The sequence below is a fragment of the Lacerta agilis genome, chromosome 11 (assembly GCF_009819535.1).
Source record: "Lacerta agilis isolate rLacAgi1 chromosome 11, rLacAgi1.pri, whole genome shotgun sequence".
NCBI classification, from domain to species: Eukaryota; Metazoa; Chordata; class Lepidosauria; order Squamata; family Lacertidae; genus Lacerta; species Lacerta agilis.
The window spans coordinates 41972150-41992924 of NC_046322.1; the positions used below are offsets into that span (position 1 = coordinate 41972150).

General features: G+C 41.5%; 1 protein-coding gene across 1 annotated transcript; it reads left to right on the forward strand.

The window, feature by feature from the left end:
* The first annotated feature begins 10695 nt into the window (after window positions 1-10695).
* SRP19 (signal recognition particle 19) lies at window positions 10696-15483 on the forward strand. The gene is made up of 5 exons (XM_033164376.1): window positions 10696-10840; window positions 12128-12203; window positions 13050-13121; window positions 13806-13917; window positions 14957-15483. Exons 1-5 carry the CDS (start codon window positions 10800-10802, stop codon window positions 15088-15090), a joined length of 435 nt encoding a protein of 144 aa, XP_033020267.1. The 5' UTR covers window positions 10696-10799; the 3' UTR covers window positions 15091-15483.
* The last annotated feature ends 5292 nt before the right edge of the window (window positions 15484-20775 follow it).

A 20775-nucleotide genomic window follows, 5' to 3' on the forward strand; every position in this document is an offset into this window, starting at 1 on the left:
ATACTTTTTCAGAAACCTGTAAGCTATGCTTTACCATTCATTATGTAATGTCAGTATTCTGATACATTTTCATTTCTCTTACAAACCCACCGTGACTTAAGATATCTGAGGTAGTTGTTTTCAAAGTAGTATCTCTGACTATTGACATGTTTGAGAAGTTAACTTGAATTTCTATGTATATTTTTAATGTATGAAAATGAAAAAATTAAAATTTGAAATTTTGTGTTTAAAAGAAATTAATTCATAACTGTATAGTTGAATGACTTCAAGGTTAGAGTTCTCAGTTTTTCGGTGTTGCTCATGGGTCATGTACATAAAAAGCTTCCAAAGTGAGCATGTTCAGTCCAAAAACTTTTATGTATGTGCTACATGTAAATATACAGCAAACTGCCATTAATAAAATCCAAGATATTTAGGTGTGTCTTTAATAAGTCACCTTAATTCCTTCTTAAGCCAGGTATCATTGTATAGACAAACAATTGCAAATTCAAGATTGGCTATAGTTTGTTCTGCTTCTGCTTTGTGTTAGGTGTCTGCAAGAATGGATATTTGAACAGAATTAGACAATGTAAAATGGAATCTGAAGATGATAAATAAATTCTATTTGATAGGGCAAGATAGTTAACAAACCCAGTGGAGATCTTTGCTTAACATGTCAACTTTCAGAGCTAGTCTCAATCTTCAGCGCAATATTAATTTTACAGTGTCTGTATTAGCTGTCAAGCAAGCACACTTTTCTAGTATACATACTACATTTTCACAGCTTAGAGTTAATAAATGTGTATGGACAATACATTTGTCACTTGTCTGTCGCCCTCTTTAAAATGTTCTTCTCTTGACCAAAAGGTAGTGAGTGACAGCTTTTAAGTGGAGAATCCCATGGGTTTTTTTTTTTAAAAAAAACAATCTTTTTGATGTAGCCTCTTTAAGCTTTTTGATGGTGACCTTTATGATGTATCCTCAATCTTGAGCCAAGAAGAGATGTTAAAGGCCCTGTACACAAGCCTCCTCCTGAAAAAGGGCTAAATTACTAACATGGCCAAATGCTTTTTCTTTTTTTAAAAAACAACCAAACCAATAAATAAATAAACATCTGTGCGAGTGTATGATTTTGTAATTAAATTGTTTGCATATTAATTTGTTCCTGGACTTTATTTTTAGAGCAGTTTTCACATTTCCTTTCAGTTTCTCTTCTCCAAACCGTGAATCAGTAGCTGCATGTTTAGGTGAGCATGCTAACACATCACAGCTCCTTGTCAATATGCCTTTACTATCGTTTGTTCATTACAGTGAAATATGGAATTAGACCTAGAATTAGATCCATTAAAGATATGAAGATGCCTACAGAAATGGAACAGCGTATTGCCCTAAAGTACTGTTAATGGGATACCATATGGCATTTACCTTTTTCCTGATGCAAGTAGGTCTGCCCATTCATGCTAATGGGTGATATGTGCATGCTTAGCATTATAATCTTTGCAGCAGGATTAAACTTGGAGTTCACAATTTGTGATCGGATAATTCCCAGGTGTTTTCAATTTTGCTCCCTGCATTCTGTTTTACGCAAGACCTTTTTGAAGTTCTTGCCATTCCTCCCAGCTTTATGTCATCTGAAGTTGTTTCTCCCCCTAAATTATGTATTTTACCATAAAACCAACATACAGTCTGATTCCACCTGCACCCCAGTTTCTTATATACCAACAATTTTACAGTGAGATGTAACTTGTTTCATTTTAAATACGTTCTTTCAGCTTAAATTGTGTTGATTTAAGATTTTGAGCCACTGACAGATGTTCTATCAAAGGTCTTGTTAGCATGATCCTATGTTGGGATTTAAAATGAAATTTTTGTTTTGTTCTATATCCCCTGACTCTGAAGAGCATGGCTTCAGGACTCCTGGAACAGAAAACAAAACAGGAAAAAAATCATCTTCAAATACCGTTCGATGTTTAGGAACTTGTCTTATACCAAGCCATAATATTGGTTCCATCTAGTTCAGTATTGTCATTGGTGACCTGTCTGCAGTTGGTATTTTAGACAAGAGTCATTCCCAACCTCACCAGGAGATTGAACCTGTGAGCTTTCTGTAAGGTATGTTTTCAATCATTCAGCTACTGCCTTCCCAGGCTCTGTTGCTGGAAATGGTAATGTCTACAATCTAGGCAGAGTTCAATGGGAGAGATTTAAGCATGTGTGTATTCCTTCCATTGAAATCCGTGGCAGTCAAATGTTTAGGCTAGATCAGTGGTTTCCATACTCCCCCCCCCCCCATGGACTAGAAAATTGCTGAGGGCCTTTGCAGACCACTTATTTTTGCTGTGTAGCAATTGCAATCATCTTCTGTTAGGTGCTGTATAGTTTTTAATTGTATCTTTGCAGAAATACCATGGAAGACATGGTTCACAGACCACTGTTTGGGAATCCCTAGATAATGTCTCAACATTTGAGATATAAAAAAAACCAAATGGTACAATTTCAGTATTAATATTAGGCATCAACTATAGTTATCTATATGAGCAATATTTATATTTAAAGCTTGATGACCTTTGCAGTAAACGTTCACATTGAGTTTAATTCTACTACCAGAATGACAGGATTCAGTTAACATACCTAAAACACATTCCACCCCACTCATCCTTTTCTGAGATGCCACAGCCCAAGCAAGGACCATCCCTTCCCTATGACCCACACCATGTACGCTCCCTCCCCCCTATTTTGAATTCTAATGTCAGGATGAGGTTGCTAGTTCCCAATATGCTCAGGTTTGTTGTGCCTACAGTCATACCTTGGTTTTCAAATGCCTTTGTACTCGTACATTTTGGCTCCCGTACACCGCACACCCAGAAGTAAGTGTTGCGGTTTGCAAACTTTTTCGGAAGCCGAATGTCCGATGCAGCTTCCGCTTGACTGCAGGAGCTCCTGCAGCCAATTGGAAGCTGCACCTGGGGTTTTGAATGGTTTTGGAAGTCGACCGGACTCCCAGAACGGATTAAGTTCAAGAACCAAGGCATGACTGTATTTTGGGGAGCAGACATTGGGAAACAGGTCAGTTATACAAACTATTTAACATTTTTTTAAATGAGCTTCCTAATTACAGCAAAAGTCTAGGGACACGAGTGGTTTTTAAATCCTTAACCTGCAGGGAAATCCAAACAATTTCCACTATTACATCATTCCCTTCCAAACGATTAAAAAAATTGTTATTAATTTTATGTAGCGTTGAGGTTTTTTTTTTTCATATCTCAAGGTTCTGGAGCTCTCATAGCTTTTCCTCCAATCAAGAAATATGCTGTCTGTGCACATACAAATGTAGTTCTGCTTTGAATCGACTAAAGACTGAGCTGTATTTCTCAGGACCGATCAGTGCAGACAAACTGTCCACGTAATCCCTTCCTGTCCCATCTGTTAATTGATCCTTGTTACAAGTTTCTCTTAGCCATTCCTGCCAGATGAATGAATGTTAATGACCGCCTTAGGTAATTCATCGCTTTCCAATACTCTGCTGGGTGTTCGTATATGTTGGAAAAACTAGAGAGCAGAGCCTTTCACACCCATTCTTACAACAGATTGTTTTCAGACAGCTTAACCTAAATATATGTAGTCTGGCTGTACATGGAGTATACTGTTCTCTGCTTGTTAAGGGCTACTTCCCATGTTACTTTTCCCTATTTGTGTTTTGAGAATTCTAGGATACAGAGTTGTCTGGAAAATGGCTGAAGGCTTGTACAGTCATACCTCAAAAGTCAAACGGAATCTGTTCCGGAAGTCTGTTTGACTTCCAAAATGTTCGGAAACCAAAGCACGGCTTCTGATTGGCTGCAGGAAGCTCATGCAGCCAATTGGAAGCTGCTGGATGTTCGGCTTCCAAAAAAATAGTTTGCAAACCAGAACACTCACTTCCAGGTTTGCAGCATTTGGGAGCCAAAACATTCGAGAACTACCGGTAAGCTATTCGAAAACCAAGGCAAGACTGTAATGTGAAAGTGGTCTGATACGGTTATGCAGTAGCAAGGGGCTTTGCTAGATGTATACCTCAGACTCTGTTAAACATGTATATGATAAGCACCGCTCTGTTGATGAATAAGCACGGGGCGCCTTTGCCCGGTGGTGCTGTGGCCCATAGATTGTAGCAAAATACTGGGCAAGGTTTTGCTCAGTATCTTCTCTGTGTGGTGGGCTCATGGGAAAAAGCTGTGCCATGAGCCCTTACTGTGTGTGTGTGTGTGTGTGTGAGAGAGAGAGAGAGAGAGAGAGAGAGAGAGAGAGAGAGAGAGAGGGAGAGAGAGGAGCCTATGCAGTATAATTCTGCTTCTGCTGGAGCTCACAGCCATTTTGCTTTGAGAGCTTCCCAGCCACCCACCCTCGGGTTAGAGCCTTCACTGAGCAATTTTGGGTTGCTGATTGACAGGGCTGGAAATGATTTTTTTTTCTCAACCTGATTGGCACTTGGTTGGGTCCCCCCCCCCCCAAGTCTTTCCCTCGGTGAAATTATGGGTTTCCTTTGTTAGGCAGAAGGGTGGAAATGCCATTGGTCAGGCTCAACACAGTATAGGGGGGGCATAAGGGGCCTGAGGGGAGGATTGAACACGCAAACTCAAGCATGGGTTCAGTATCTGCCTGGCTGGAATCTGCACCCTGGTCCCCCAGTGAGACCTTGCTTGCTTGGCTTGGCTTGCACCGCTGGGTGACTCCCATCATACAGGTTTGGAGCAATCCAAACGCAGCAGATCCATTCCATCAACATGGGCTTATGGAATGATGAATTGATCATGGGACCCAATGCCATGGCAACCTTTGGCCTTCCTGCTGCTGTCAATAAAGATTTGGCCTGATTTTATCCCATCACCATTGTACAGTCTGGTTATTTTGCTACTCTTATGGGTCACATAATGCACCTGCCTGGGCAAAGACATGGCCAGATTTTGGAACAGTGTTGAGTTTTAAACACATTTAATGAACAAGTACAGGGAGAAGTTGTGGTAAGCTGCTCTGTACGATGCATCGTAGTAAAACATGCAAGTATTTTAAAATAACGCTTACTGTTACACGATACATTCCAGATTAGATTTGATAAAGAACCTTAATTCTAATTCAGATCAGTTTCAGTTGAGCACAACTATCCCCATCTAAAGAATTTGGCATGTGCCTCACTTGCTTAAGCATTCTCATTATTAAACCTTTTTGAAAGCACAAATAGAACTAAATCAGCATGTTTGTTCAATGATAAAGAATTGAAACATGTTAACAGCTTATTAAAGATAGGAACATGGTTGTAAATTTGCCAGTGAAATTGTTAGAGAAATATGACTTGTGCAGCACACTCAAATTACTTTAAGATCCACACAGCTAACCTTGAGCCAGTTCATTTGGGTCAATTATACATTTTCTTGATACAATTGTATTTAAAATCAGTTACGTTTCCAAACCTAAACTAATTGCTGATTTCATTCCTTACCAATGCTGTTGCTCCATTTAATGATTAATGAGTGAGGAGGTTGGGTGACTGTTGGGATTTGCCCTGGCTGTATGCAGGCAGTGGTGTGATCATCAATGTACACAGCTGGAGCAGTAATTGCCTGTTGAGACTTGCAGTGCACAGTTAATGTGTTTCTATTTGGATATCAAAACATTCACATGTTGTTAGACAGGGCTTGTACTGCTTGAATCCAGGTTGCCTTAAAAGGAGCAAAATATTTGGAAAACTACACTTGATAGACCTGCTATTTGCATGGCTTATCGGCCTTTTGCATTTCCCCTGATAATTAAATCTTTCCTTGCATTTTAAAATGTGTTGTACATCTTGGTGAGTCTCCAGCGTAAGTGTTTGTAACAGTGATGTGCAGTCACACAGGACCAGAAGTTCCTGTCTTGTCTCCTCAGTCAAAATGTTAATTCATATCTTAGTCTTTTCCTGCCTTGATTACTATTGTCTCGCTTCAGTCTTCCTGCCTCTCTCCATAATTTTGTTGCAACCACGGTCATTCACCTCTCAGCGTTGCTCAGACCACACAATACCTACACTCTTTCTGGTTGTTTCCTCTCCACATGTTTAGAGTAACATGTATCATGTACATCTATGGCACTGTATAAACAAATCAACAAAGGCAGAGCAAAATCAAGTATAAAGAAATGAGTATGTAACAAAGTACATATACTGGAATGAAAGCATTGAAGAAACTAGAGGGCAGTAAGTAGAAAATGCATTCATAAAAGTAGCAGGTGGGGACTTTGATCTAGAGATTTCAGTTGCACATGTGGAATGTATTTCTGCTCTGGGGGGAGTTGCTGATACACCCCATGGGGGGTCCCAGAGGATCCTCACAGGGGTGGGAAACCTTTTTCAGCCCGAGGCTTGGATTATCTCATGAGCAACTTTCTAGGTTCTGCATGCCAGCAGTTGGCAGGGCCAGAGGCAAAGTGAGTGGCACAACAGATGAGAGCTACTTTTGTACAGTAGGCTACATAATAGCCTTGCAGAAGATACTGCACCCCTCTCCACATCAGGTAAGCAAGAGGTACTATCATCACAATTCAAGGCCACATTCAGTCGGGTATAAGCATTCAGGGAGAGCGAGAAGCAGGACTAATATGGCGTGTGGCTCCTCTATGACTGTGCTCTGCTGAACCTTTGCAGTAGGAAGACTGCTGTACAGTTGTACCTTGGATCTCAAATGCCTTTGCTCCCGAACAAAAAGGCTCCCGAACGATCGAAACCCGGAAGTGAGTGTTACAGTTTTATAGCGTTCTTTTGGAACCCAAATGTCCAACGCAGGTTCTGCACTTTGGTTTCCGAAGGTTTTGGAAGTCAAACAGACTTCCGGAACAGATTCCGTTTGACTTCCAAGGTATGACTGTACTGTATTATCAGGATCTAATCATCTGGGAAGCCTACATGGGTATAACAATCTCCCTGCTGCAAAAATTCAGTCCTAAGGAACTGGAAAAGTAAATGTGCATCTGTAAAAGAATAGCTTTCAGAAATATGGGGGGGCTGTGTAAATTTACTTGGAAAAATATTTGTTCTGACAAAATCAATGAGAAAGGTGGAAGATTTGTTTTTACTATTGAATTTAAAAGAATAGCTTGGATGGTGTGCAAAGGCACAACAGGCATTGCTCTAAATGACTGGATATTATGGAGAGTCGTAAAAGAGAACCACGCCAGGGAAAAAATGTATGGGAAGGAATAAAGAAAGGAGAAAGGGTGACCCTTTTGTGGTTTTGGATTGTAGCCAGGGAAATGAAATGTGTTGTTTCTTCTTCTTCTTCTTCTTCTTCTTCTTCTTCTTCTTCTTCTTCTTCTTCTTCTTCTTCTTCTTCTTCTTCTTCTTCTTCTTCTCTTCCTCCTCTTTCTATGAGTTGTAATATTTTGTGCACGTTGAATAATTACATTTAATAAAACATCTATAAAAACATGGCACTCAAATTTAAGAAAAGATTGCAATAAAACTTGCAGCTGACCGGGAAAACACAGTTAATAGAGTCTCGTAGCACCTTTAAAGGCTAGCACGCTATAAATGTGCCAAGTCTTAAGGGTGTCACAAGACTCTGTATATTTAACAGAGTTTGAGAGTGAGGTCTAAGTATTATTTGCAAAAAGTGCATTGCAACGCAGAACAGAGAGTCAAGCATATGCAGTCTCTTCTGGGATATGCATTTGGAATTTTAAAGCAAACTGATGTATCTTCTCTGTTTATGTAAGCTTTAAATGCAGCCTTTGATGTTCTGTTTCCTGCCCTGACATGTATTTTAAAAAATGTAAATTTGTCTAAGGTTTCGCTGACAATTGGCCTGACTGACAACTGTAACATACAGCCAAATGTTAATGTTACATTCTCAGCATAGCTGAACCTTTATATAGAACCAAAGCCACAGCAGATTGCAGCAGCATGAAACAGTGGGGCGTATCCCTCGTTTCCCCAGTGTCAGCATTATCTGTTAGCATCTTAAGCAGCAATTACAGTTTACGCAGGTGTGTCTAGTGACATTCCTTTGAAGTAGTTCTATTAATATTTGATGACAAAGACACTATTGCTGCATTGACATAAAGCACGGGCAGAGAAGTGAAATTCATACATGAAGCCTTGCTATGAATGCAAATTAGGTTTGCTCGGTTCCCTGGGGGAGATCCTTGAGGCTGAAATCATACGGTATGCACAGTTACTCAAGACAAAGTTCCATTGAACAGATTAGATTTATGACTGAGTAAAAAATACATAGGATGACACTGTAAGAGCACTAAAGAGCTCATCTGCAAAAGTTTTCCATTACCGGTAGATATTATTTTATGGCATGTTGTAAAACAGGCCAGAGAGGCCCCTTTTATAAATAAAACTTACACCCAAAAATAGTGGAATGTGTTAAACACTTGTGAACAATATTTTAGACCTGAAACCATCAAATTATTACTGTATATATTTATCCATTTCTACCATCTAGAATGGAATGGCTCAGAACACCAATTTCCAAGCTATTTATTTGTTTGTTTTCTTTGTTAACCAAGGATAACAAGGTGATTTGTAATATAGAAACAGAAAAATACACAACATAGTAACAAACAAAATAATACCTGCCTATACACAATTTAAAAGGCAAAAGATTGTTTGAGTAGCCAAAGGCCTGGGAGAAGAGTAATGTTTTTACCTGGTGCCTGTTTAAAACAATCAAATTCAGAAGCTATACATGGATAAATAGGATTGATGCAACAAGCTATAAAATGTCTCCAGAATACACATTCCCATGCCCATTCTGGACAATAAACAGTATTTTTTTTGGGGGGGGGCCTTGATTGCCAGCCAAATGCTAACCAAACCAAGTTCACAAGTCACATTGGATCAGATGGGAATGATGCTATATCTGATGGTTATCTGATGCTCTGCAATACTGCTTATCCCCCACCCTACCAACCAACATCATCATCCTTTTCTAATGCCAACCACCCAGCAAAACAAAATAAAAAATAAAAAAATTCCTTCCAGTAGCACCTTAGAGACCAACTAAGTTTGTTCTTGGTAGCACCTTAGAGATCAACTAAGTTTGTTCTTGGTAGCACCTTAGAGACCAACTAAGTTTGTTCTTGGTATGAGCTTTCGTGTGCATGCACACTTCTTGCACCTGTGCAATGAAACTTCCTCTTCCATCTCACCCCCCAGTCTGTTCTGGGAGGGTCCCAGATACAACCCCTAGAGAACATGCAAAGATTATAAGAAATAGTTTCCTCAGCCAAGGGTGGTTTCTTACATGCCATAAAAAGGGGTACCTAGCCCACATCCCACCAACAAGTTTTGGCTCCCCCAAATGTGTTTACACACACACACACACACACACACACACACACATTAACCACTCCTCTAATTCTGTGATGCCATTTTTTTAATGGTGTCCCAAATTAATTAACTTTATATTACTAACTACTCCTGTAGCCCTCCCTACAATACTGTGGTGGCAAAAGGTTCTTTTTGTGGCCCTATCTTTAAAACAAAAACCCGACTTCTCTTGCAAGTAACTCGTGGTGATGCTGAAAACATGTTGTGCGCCCTCCAAGCCACCCTGCAACTTATCCATTAATAAATAAATAAAACAATTTAAAATAGCGTAGAATAGGTGATGGGCATAGAAACCAACTCCTAGGGGATGAGGTCCCTTCGGCCCCCCCCCCCCCAAATTGAGGGAGCTGCCCCCCTAAGTTGATGGGCATTGCCATTCAAATAGTGTGTATGTGCTGAGTCTTGTGATCGATTATGTAGGGCGGGGCTTACCTCCCCCCCAAAAAAAATAATATTCTAGTTGGCACCCCTGGTGATGGGAAAACCTTTCGGAAAGCAGACTTGAAACCTGCCGTCCCCGCCCACTCGCCAATCCTCTCCCCGGAGAGCTGCCTGTGTCTGGATGCAGCCCTCGCTCCGAGGGAGGTTCTCTTTGTGACACCTTCCCTTCCCGAGCCTCTCTTTTATTATTTAATAATTTTATTTTTATAATAAAAGAGAAATTTCGGTGCAGCCCGCGACTTCTCCTCCAAAGACCTCGTGGTTTTGCCTCTCAAATAACATCCCTGAGTGGCAGCGCCCCCCCCCCCCCCACTCTTAGGATGCGGCAATTCTGCGCCCACTTACATATGCGTAGCCAGGATTTATGTTGGGTGTGTGTGTGTATGTGTGTGCTCAGAACCTCAGTTAAGTATTTTGTATTGATTTACTTGGTTTTTTTGGTGGGGGGAGGGGGGCAGCTGCCGCTCCCTGCGTCCCCTCGGCCACTCCCATGCCCATCTCCCCAAGAGTAAGCCCCATTCAACTCAGTGGGGCTTATGGAGTCACGACGCTGCTTTCAACTATCTTGACTTCTTCTATACTGTACTGTGCCTCTATCTAGCCACCCGCCGCTACGCCAACATTCTGATTGGTCCGCTTTGTTTTCCACTCCCGCCCACCGAGGGGGAAAAAAAATAAAGGAAGCGGTGTCGATATGCTATTTTTCTTAGGTCTATGGTGCGCGCTGCAACTTCAGTTCTCGCGATGCGGTAACCTTTTCCCACTACAATTCTCGCGATACTCAGAACCACTGACCTCCCATTGGTTCGTCCCCAAAGCCGGGACGCTCTCTCTCACTCTTTCTCTCTCGCTTGTTTTGCTTTTGAATGATAGCCCCGTGGCCCATTAGTGAAGGGCAACGTCAGCGGTGTGAGGGCGGGATGTCCGGTCGTGTCTCTTCCCTCCCCCAGTTTCCCGTCCCCCATTGCGGCTCGGCCAAGCTTCCGCTGAGCTGTGCTTTGAAGGCCCAGCCCGGTCTGCCGGCGCGGACACCATGGCTTGGGCTGCGCCCTCTTTGCCCAACGACAAGTCTCGGTAACGTGGGGTGGCCGTGGCGGTCCTGTCCCCCCGCTGCTTATGGTTCTTTCTGTGGCGGCTCCTTGCCATTTCTGCCGGCTCTGGGTTGGGGACCCCGAGGGGGGAAGGTGGTTGGCCGTTATTCTCTTGGCGGTGTCGCCGCGCCTGCTACTCGACGGCTGTGGCAGCCCTCGGATAAAAGCGTATTTATAAGTAATTAGAACCACGGGATAACTGTCTGCTGATAGCCGAGCGGAACTACAGCTGCGACCTGGTTTAAAATTCATTTTAATCTATTAGACCATTTTTGGGGGCCGTGCCCCACCTAAGCATCTCTAAAATCAAGTTGCTCCCCTGTGGGGTGTGTGCCTCATGTTGGGAACCACGGTATTCGACCATCTGTGGCCTGCCTTTAACACAAACATGCATATGGAGATCCTTCCCACTTATCATCATCATCATCATCATTTTAAGACATGTATTTCTATGGTTGTTTTTATGCTGTTAATTTGCTGCAGTTCACTTTAGATCCCAGCCTCCCAAGTGACCGTCAGTGTCTTGAAAGATGTATTCATCTTGTGTTAGAGATGGGCCCCTTTAAGATGATGGTTCACACTGGCAAGTTTTATGAACATTTAAAACAATATAAGTGGAATACATGGTAAATATTGTTGCGGTACAGTTCTTGTTCAGAGTGTTCACCTGGCCCTTGTCTAGGATTCTCTCTTCCGTCCACATTCCCTTATTTTCAGGGCCCACCACAGTGGCCATTGAGCAAGCTCAGTCCTAAATAGGTTGGTTTGAAGTTTCCCCCATTTTTTTAAATACTTCTGTAAACCTTTTATCCTGTGAACCGCCCTGAGACCTGCAGGGATATGGTGGTATACAAATTGAATTAATGAATTAATAATTTAGGTTCCCCTAATCCTGCCAATACCACCCTCTTGTATGTGGATGGTGCTGTTTTGCTAATAAGGCTAAGCATTTGGATAATTGATTGTTATTTGCTGTATCAAATATAATGTGTCTACTGCCTCGTTAAACAAGGGATACATTTTTAGCTGATTTAATTTTGTTCTTAATTACTTAAGTATAGCTCCATGCTTCATATTTGCAGTTAAGTGAGGGGGAAAGTGTATTTTCTTTAAAAAGTTGATCATGCCATTGGCAGCTGTAACTCCACTTTGGTTGGCTCAAGGCGGCAACTTTCAAGTTGAGTCTCAGCCTGAGTCTTGGGGTGGGGTACTAAATATTCTAAACATACACCAGCAGCTTTCAACTTGTGTTGCTTTTCTCTTGGCTTAGGTTCATCTGCATATATCCTGCCTATATAAATAACAAGAAGACAATAGCAGAAGGAAGAAGAATACCGCTTGAGAAAGTAATTATGGATTGGGGAGGAGCAGGTCACATTTATTTATTTAAATATGTGTAAAAGACACTTCCATTGGATATATAGTATTGGGGTGTTGAGCCTAAAAACATAATACAGCAGTAATAATGTTGGGTAAAAGAATTGGTAACATTAATAAAACTGGCTGGCAAAGAAACTATAAATTTAGTTATATATATATCATGCATAAAAATAATTTGTAGAAAGATGGAGGAGGGAATTAATGATTGTGTACATTTTTAAAATTACCTGTGCCAAATACCTAAAGGATTTACTATTCCCTTCCCATTGAAGAGCCTTTATTCTCACGAGATTAAATGCTTTCCCTTCTGCAGTGACTAAAGGCAGATTCTCACACACTCCATATGAAGCCCATTTGTGTGCCTGCAACCAAGAAGTACCAGATTCATTGGACCATGTTCTCTTAGATTGCCCTTTACATAGCAGACCTTGCCAACTGATACTGAGTAAAATGTTGCTTCTCCAGCCCACAATTCCGAGAAGAAATCAAATGAGGTTTCTCCTGGCAGATCGGGGCAAAGATACCTCTGCTCTAGTAGCTTCCTTTTTAGCCACAATTTTACCAGAGACTGAAAGGTCTATGTCAGCCTCCCCCCCCCCCAACCCTGTATTCTTAATAGTTGTGTTTCACCAGCTCAGAACATTTGGTTCTTGCCACAGTACTTTAATATCTCATGTTGGTGCAAAGTAATACTTACTGAACTGTTCATTGAACATTTTTTAAAGTTTATACACAAGAAAAGCTTTATTTCTTGGAGTAATCAACAATTTTAGCTGTATCTTATAGTAACTAAAAATGTCTGACTCTTCTAGGCAGTTGAAAATCCAACGTCTACAGAAATTCAAGATGTATGTGCAGCAGTTGGACTTAATGTGCTTTTGGAGGTAATATAATAATAATGTTTAGTTCTCAATGTAATTGGAGAATATACCATAGGTATACACGTCTGTCCACTTTAGTTTTATTTCTGTTTTTATTATATTTATTAGTTGCTTGTTTTTACAAATAGTAAAAATATGTGTACTACAAAATAAGTGTTCATATTTTTTATGGTAATCACAGGTGCTTAGATTGGAAAGCACCTTAAGAGTAAGCTTTGAGCTATGGGAATAACGGCCTACCTTATGGAACTTGTGCAAGGTTTATTAAAATAATGTATGAAAAACTCATGCAAACTAATTGTTCAGTCTCAAGCATCTTTACTCAGAGTTTAGTGTGGGTCTTACTCAATAGTAAGTGGACTTCATATTGCAGTCATAGTATGTACAGTCATACCTCGTGTTACCTACGCTGTGGGATGCGTACGTTCGGGTTACGCACCGCAGCAACCCGGAAGTAACAGAATGCGTTACTTCCGGGTTTGGCGGTTCGTGCATGCGCAGACGCATCAAATGCCGTCATGCGCAGAAGTGCTGAATTGCTTTGCGCAGATGCGGCACTTCATGATATGGACATTACGGGTTATGAACGGGGCTCTGGAACGGATCCCATTCGTAATCAGAGGTACCACTGTATGTATTTTTAAGTAAGCCTGGTTATAAAATAGTAACCTTTTCCCCAAATGCTAGAAAAACAAAATGTATCCCAGGGAGTGGAACCGTGATGCACAATATAGAGGAAGAGTGCGCATTCAGCTGAAGACAGAAGATGGCAAACCATGTCAGCCTCAGTTTCCAACACGTGAGTGAGATTAGCTTTCTTAAATTATACTTTTTAAACTAAAGACACCTAAGTTTAGCTACCCAGAAGAGGTGTGTGTGTGTGTGTGTGTGTGTGTGTGTGTACATGCAGGGGTGGGAAGTCCTGCAAAAACCTTCCTTACAAAAAGGGGCTGCTAGAGGTAGTACTGCAATCTTATAGCCATATGTGACCACACTCTGCTCCCTAGGGAGCACTCTTTTCCTAGTAAAAACTATACATATACTCAACTACTGACACCTTTCAGTACAAGAGGCCCCTTCCCCATCTCTGACTTGATTTGGGCGTAGTGTATTTTCATCTGCACAGTATTTTTTTTTTAAATCTATCAATGCAAATGCTAGACCCAGGGCCGGCCCACCCATGAAATGAATGTGAGGCAACCGCCTCAGACGGCAGGATCGTCAGGGGCAACAGTTCCTGATGTAGGTATTTTTTCCCTGCCCCCTTGTTCCTGATGTAGATCTTCCCTCAACCCTTCTTCCCTGGTGGAGAGGTGGGGGGATCTATTTTGTTGTTTGCCTCAGGTGCCAAAATGTCTTGGGCCAGCTAGAGCTCTTGATCATTTTCAAATACTTCTGTAAGCATAAATCTAAATACAGTAGACATACCCTAAGTTACTGTTCTGCTACCTTACTCCAGCAGGATCCCAGTTCTCTTTGTGAATGGGAGGGCCCCTTCCAGTCACAGAGGGCTCTTTCGGAGTCAAACCCAACTGTGTTACTTGAGATAGGTTCTTCTTTTTTGTAGCGAAGGAATGTTTGTGCAACCCACCCATGTTTTGCTTGGCCATGCCCACTCTTGCCATTACAGCCCCCGGAAGGTTAGTTATGAGGGGTTGTGACTCTTGGACTGAAAAAGGCTCCCCACTGCTGCTTCATGTGACTAGTTTTGGGTGGTTTCCTGTGTAACTTCCAGTTACCTTGTAAATGCAGCAGCAGTGATGAAAAATGGAAGGGCTTTTTTGTTGCCTCTTCTCTCATTTTTCCTTTACCTCTGTTTCCCCCCCCCCCCACCTTAGGTAAGGCAGTGATGCTATATGCAGCAGAAACAATTCCTAAACTAAAAACAAGGACACAGAAAATGGGAAGCAGTGACCAAAGCCTACAGCAAGGAGAGGGAAGTAAAAAAGGTAAAGGAAAGAAGAAGAAATGAGTGTGGCTGGTACATATGCAATGTATTAAGATGAATGTAGATGAAGGGGATTATTGGCATCTGAACTGAAAGTTGGAGAAACAAATGAGAACTGTCAAAACTGTTTCTGGACTGGACTTCGTTTAACTTTTATCTAATGCTACAACAGATCAAATGGAAATATATGGAAACATCTGCTTTAGTATTTATACTGAAAAGATTGCCTATTAATGTGCAGAAATACATTAAAAATGGATACAGTCAATACTTCATAGAGCTGATTGGTCCAGATTGGTAAAGAGAACAGAGGAATAGGTTAATTCAGTGTTGTATGAGGCTTCTAAACTGATTATTCTCATTATTAAAATAAACTCTTTGAATCAAACCGTTTAGAAAGCACGGTCTTAAAACTTCCTCAGTCTAAAATACAGTAACTGGTTTTAATTGGTATTTTAATTTTATATCTGAATCGTTCTATAATGGAGTTAGACAATCTGAAGACCCCTCAAGAATGAGGGATGTTGTAACATTTGTTCAGACAACTTGTCTAGAATTTGAATAGTCTAATGAACGTGGAATGCAGACTACAGTAGTCAGATTTGCGCGTTCAACAATAGTCAGAAGTTTATCCAATTTGTAAAAATGTATTTAATTCTAAAATATTTATGGGGGTGAAGTGTAAACTATTTTGATGTTGCTTCTGCAATGTTCCTGATGGTTTAGCAAATCTGTTATAATGCTTTTAGAGCATGATACACAATACTATAAAAAAATTCACTTTTAAGAAATCATTGTAATTGGATTAATCCAAAAGTACTTTGGGCCAATATATGTATACTCTTTCTGCTTAAATGAATTTGGTTACCTGAGACTAGCATAAATCATGATAATACAAAATTATGACACATTTAAGTTGGTAAATTGTTTAGCCAAAAGTCATGAATTCTTAACAGGATTAGAGTAGCGATACTGTGGCAGAGAAGTATAAGTTCCTGTCACATCAAATATATTACATTTTATGCACATAGTGCTGCTCCTCTGTTCCAGTTTGCAGCTCTCGTGGTGGTTTGTGTCATTCAGCCAATTCGTTTTCAACTTTTCAGAGTTGAACCCCACCTTTAGACCAAAAATGTATTTTTTTTTACCATATTTGTATGGTTTTAGCGCTGCTGCTGTGACCTGCCTTAAGTGAGGCTGCAAATCGATAGTGGGTCCTAACCTACCAGTTTAAGACCAGTAGTTTAGTCCTTAATATCAGAACCCACAGAGTGCATGATTTTAAATTTGCAAAATGTGAAAGTTTTGCCAAATTCCCCTAGATGGCAGCAATGTTAAACATGACTTGCTCAGTGGAAAGCAGGACTCCTCTCAAGCATGTTTTTAGACTTGCTCTATTTTAAGTTTCCTTAGCGTATTTTTTTAAAATTGTCTTCTAGCCTAGTCTTGTCTTTAAATGATTTAAGTCATAGCATGTTTGCAAATACTGCTTTCTTGCTGTTGTCATATTTCCAAAATGTCAGGGTGACACAAAGGACTACTTTATACATTATACATTATTTTACAGAAAGTACATCTGTGTAGGGAAAAGTATGTAAATTGCCAGGTGGAGGGATTTTTGTGTTATCGGAAGAGGCTTCAACACTGTGCTTTTACAGCAACTCCACACTCCTTGACTTAAAGGCCTGGTTATAGAGAAACATTTTCACCTGATGCCCGAAGATATGTAATTAATGTGCCAAGCAAGGCCTCCCTGGGGAGAGCATTCCACAAGCAGGGAGCCACCACAAAAAAGGCCTGTTGTGAGCCAGTGTGGTGTAGTGGTTAAGAGCGGTAGACTTGTTATCTGGGGAACCGGGTTCGCGTCTCCACTCCTCCACATGCAGCTGCTGGGTGACCTTGGGCTAGTCACACTTCTCTGAAGTCTCTCAGCCCCACTCATCTCACAGAGTGTTGTGGGGGAGGATGTGATGGCCTGGGAGTCAGACTTTGATGCTGAACCTGAGGGATCCCAGCCTGCACAGGATTCCCCGCCTCCAGAACCAGCTGAGCCAGGGCCAGGGCTTGAGCCTGAAGGATCCCCACCTGTGCTGGATCCCCAGGTGCAGGCATCAGCGGAGTCTGCTCTGGCTCTTGATGGGAGGGAGGACCCATTGCCTGCAGGTGCTCCACTCCCAGCCTCTTCAGAGGAAGCTGAGGCAGCCCCTGGGTCCAGTAACCCACCAGCCTCTCCTGAGCTGCAGAGGCTCAGGACAGAGAGGCGAAGGGAGCTAAGTGCCTACAGGAGGAGTGCTTGCCTCCAGGCCCGGAGGAGAGGCGAGTCTCCGGAGGATCGGGGCTGCCCTAAGCATAGGGCCAGATAAAAGCCAGCCAGACCCAGCCCAAGTTGCGTGAGCAACTTAGTTGCAAGCGTATGCTCAACCTGCAACCTTGTGCCTGAACCTGCCTTGGACCTGGACCTGCTCTCTGCCTCGCTCCCCGCCGGACTGACCTCCTTTGGACCCCTAGACCCAGGACTGGACTTGGACCTCGCTTCACGGACAAACCCTTGGGGCCAGCACAGAGGAAGGGAAAAGAGAATGTTAGCCACTTTGAGACTCCTTCGGGTAGTGAAAAGCGGGATATCAAATCCAAAATCATCATCTTCTTCTTCTTCTGTTCTCATCCTGCTGCCCTCTGGATCTCTCACGGAGAAGGTGCACATAGTAGGACCTCGGATGATCATTGTGGCATCCGGGTTAGTTCATATGGGGAGAGGTGGTCCTTGAGGTATTGCGGTCCTGAGCAGTTTTAAGGCTTTATAGGTCAAAACCAGCACATTGAACTGGGCCTGGAAACTAATTGGCAGCCAGTGCAGTGCTCAAACCATCTTGCCCCGGTGAGCAACCTGGCTGCCAAATTCTGTACTAGCTCAAGTTTCTAATGTGTTGAAGTAATGCTGCTGCTTAGTTGACAGAACAACCCAAAAAGGCAACCCTAAGAATCTGTTAGTGGCATTTTTTGAAATCTGTTTTCTGGGCTACCTGCTATATCAGTCTTATATCAACTTCTTATGCACATTACGAGGCTTCCTTGTGTTTGTTGTACCTTCTGCATCTGTATTTAAAGTGTGCTTTGCATCTATTTAAAGACTTGCCAGAAGCATTCTGCTCAAGGCAGTTTACAAAAAAAAAGTATAATCAGATTACATAAAACGTCCAATGTCAGCATTTAGTGTTATACCCAAGCACATTTAAAATATACAGTGAGCACTCTATCAGAGCCTGTAGATTTTATAAAATGAATCCAAGTATTTGTCTAAAGAAGGGATGTTTTGCAATGATGGCTGGACATGGAATTACAGTTTCATGATACACACCAACTCTTGCTACATTGAGGTCAAAGTCAAGCAACATTCATCATGTGACATTTTTACCATTTCGGTTTCATGACACATGATGAATGTGATGATTCACATGATGAAAAACTGGTGATTTTACTACATTAAAAAGTAAAATTAGAATGTGGGGGTTGAGCAAAGTAGCATGGTTGCGGTTTGTCTGTTAGTCTTGCTTGAATTCTGTTTTGTAAGGAGGGGAGAGTGCTGTTGAGTTCAGGTCCTGCTTGTGAGCTTTCTGTAGGCATTTGCTTGTCAACTGAGAACAGGATGCTGAACTAGATGGGCCACTGGACTGTTCCAGCAAAAGCATATGTTCTTAAGGATTTTTAAAGGGTTTTTTTTTCTCTTCTGCCCTAATTTATTTAGGACTTGTGTTTCAAGTGCAGCTTACAGGGCTACCATAAGCTATGGCTGCTTTGGCATCTTAAAAAGAGCATCAGTAGGGAACTGAACATTATTAGACTCTGGATAAATAGTATATTTCGAATTCCTTTTACTTCTTCCCAGTTGTGTTTAGTATACATATTGGTCTCACATTTTCTATTTTATCTCTTAATCAGAGGGGTTAAAAGCAAGAGGGCTGCCTTGGTTACAGGTAACTAAGCAGAGAGTCTTCTCGGTAGTGGCACCTGCCCTGTGGAACGCCCTCCCACCAGATGTCAAAGAGAAAAACAACTACCAGACGTTTAGAAGACATCTGAAGGCAGCCCTGTTTAGGGAGGCTTTTAATGCTTAATAGATTATTGCATTTTAGTGTTCTGTTGGAAGCCGCCCAGAGTGGCCGGGGAAACCCAGCCAGATGGGCAGGGTATAAATAAATTATTCTTATTATTAGTCAGCTCTAAGGCAAAGGAGAGGAATAAAACGTTCCCCATAAATGCAAATGTTTTATCCCACAAAAAGAGATATGACTGAACGTTGATAGTATAAACTGTATGAAGCCCTCCACACCTCCCTCTACCCCCACTAGTGAATTTTATTAGCCCTTTTAACTATGCAGATGCAGAGCTCAACGGTGAAGGTTTAGCCAGGTGAGTTTTTGCAATAGTATATTGGATGCAAATGATTTTTTGCATAATTCTTAATTCCTCTACATACAGTGTGAATATCTTCTGTGAAGAAATGTAAAAATCACATTAGGTTGAGATACTGTTCTTTATTTGTTTGCATTCTTCTACGTACATTACATCTTCAGCACAAGCTGGTAAGGTATATTAACTTTTCCAAGCACTTGACAAGAATTTTTGTGTGTGGATCCAGAGTTGCCCTTCTACAAACAGAACACTTCCCATTTGCGGAAGGGACCGAGATCTGTCTGACATACCTACTGCAGGAGGGTGGATGGGAGAGGTGGTATTACTGATTTTCTTCTGCAAGCCCCCCTTGTGTCTACACCCTAGTTCTGAAGGTTCCCCTAACCTTCACTAGCAGATTTTGGGGAGGTACAGGCGGCTGTGAGGGGACCCTCTTCTACCAAAGACAACATTTCAACAGTGGCTCAAAGCATCCTCAGGCTACATCAAGTTCGGTACAGTATTTTTGTATGTGATGGATACATTGATATAAGGCTGCCGATACTTTGTTCTGCTATGTTTACAAATTGAAGAGATACTTTCAATGTATATATAACTAGATTTTGTTTCTATGTGAGGCTAAATCACTTGAGCTTCACAAATTTACACTCGCTTGCACCTTGCCCTACAATCTTATCAAATATGGCAGCAATTTAATCAGTTCAGCTTCCACAAAAATTACTCAAAGCAAGTAAAAATGCAATAGAAATAAAACATTACAGCATGCAAGACTCTTCTGATTCTTTCAGACTGGCTTTAAATGCTTATGGACAAACATGAAGCCCACCAGTGTGGCCTTATTTTGTCATCAGTTTCAAGGTAGCTTAAAGCTGGCACAAATAATTTCCAAACTAGAAGCATCTGCTAAAGGTGGATGCACTAGCTAAATTGTTCCTCTGTTGTTACAAAAGACCTTTAGCACCACTGGTGTTTCACGTTTGTAATAAGCAGTAACAGCCCTTTACAGGTCTACAACCAGAATGGAACAAACTTGATTGAGAAGTGTATACATCAACAAAGTGTTAACTACCAGTGCGTCATTCCTTAAGGACGTAGGGATTCACATTACCTCGTCCCTTTACTTGCATTCTGTACATATGTACATCATGTGCTTGCTTGAATGCACAGCAAAAGCATTTGTACCAAACATAAGGTTTAAAATACAGTACTCTGGCTTTCCTTTGCTGCTAAATCTCAGTTAAGTCTAGGGACAAGTCCTTCAACTCCACATCTCGCTACCTCTCTACTGATTTGGCA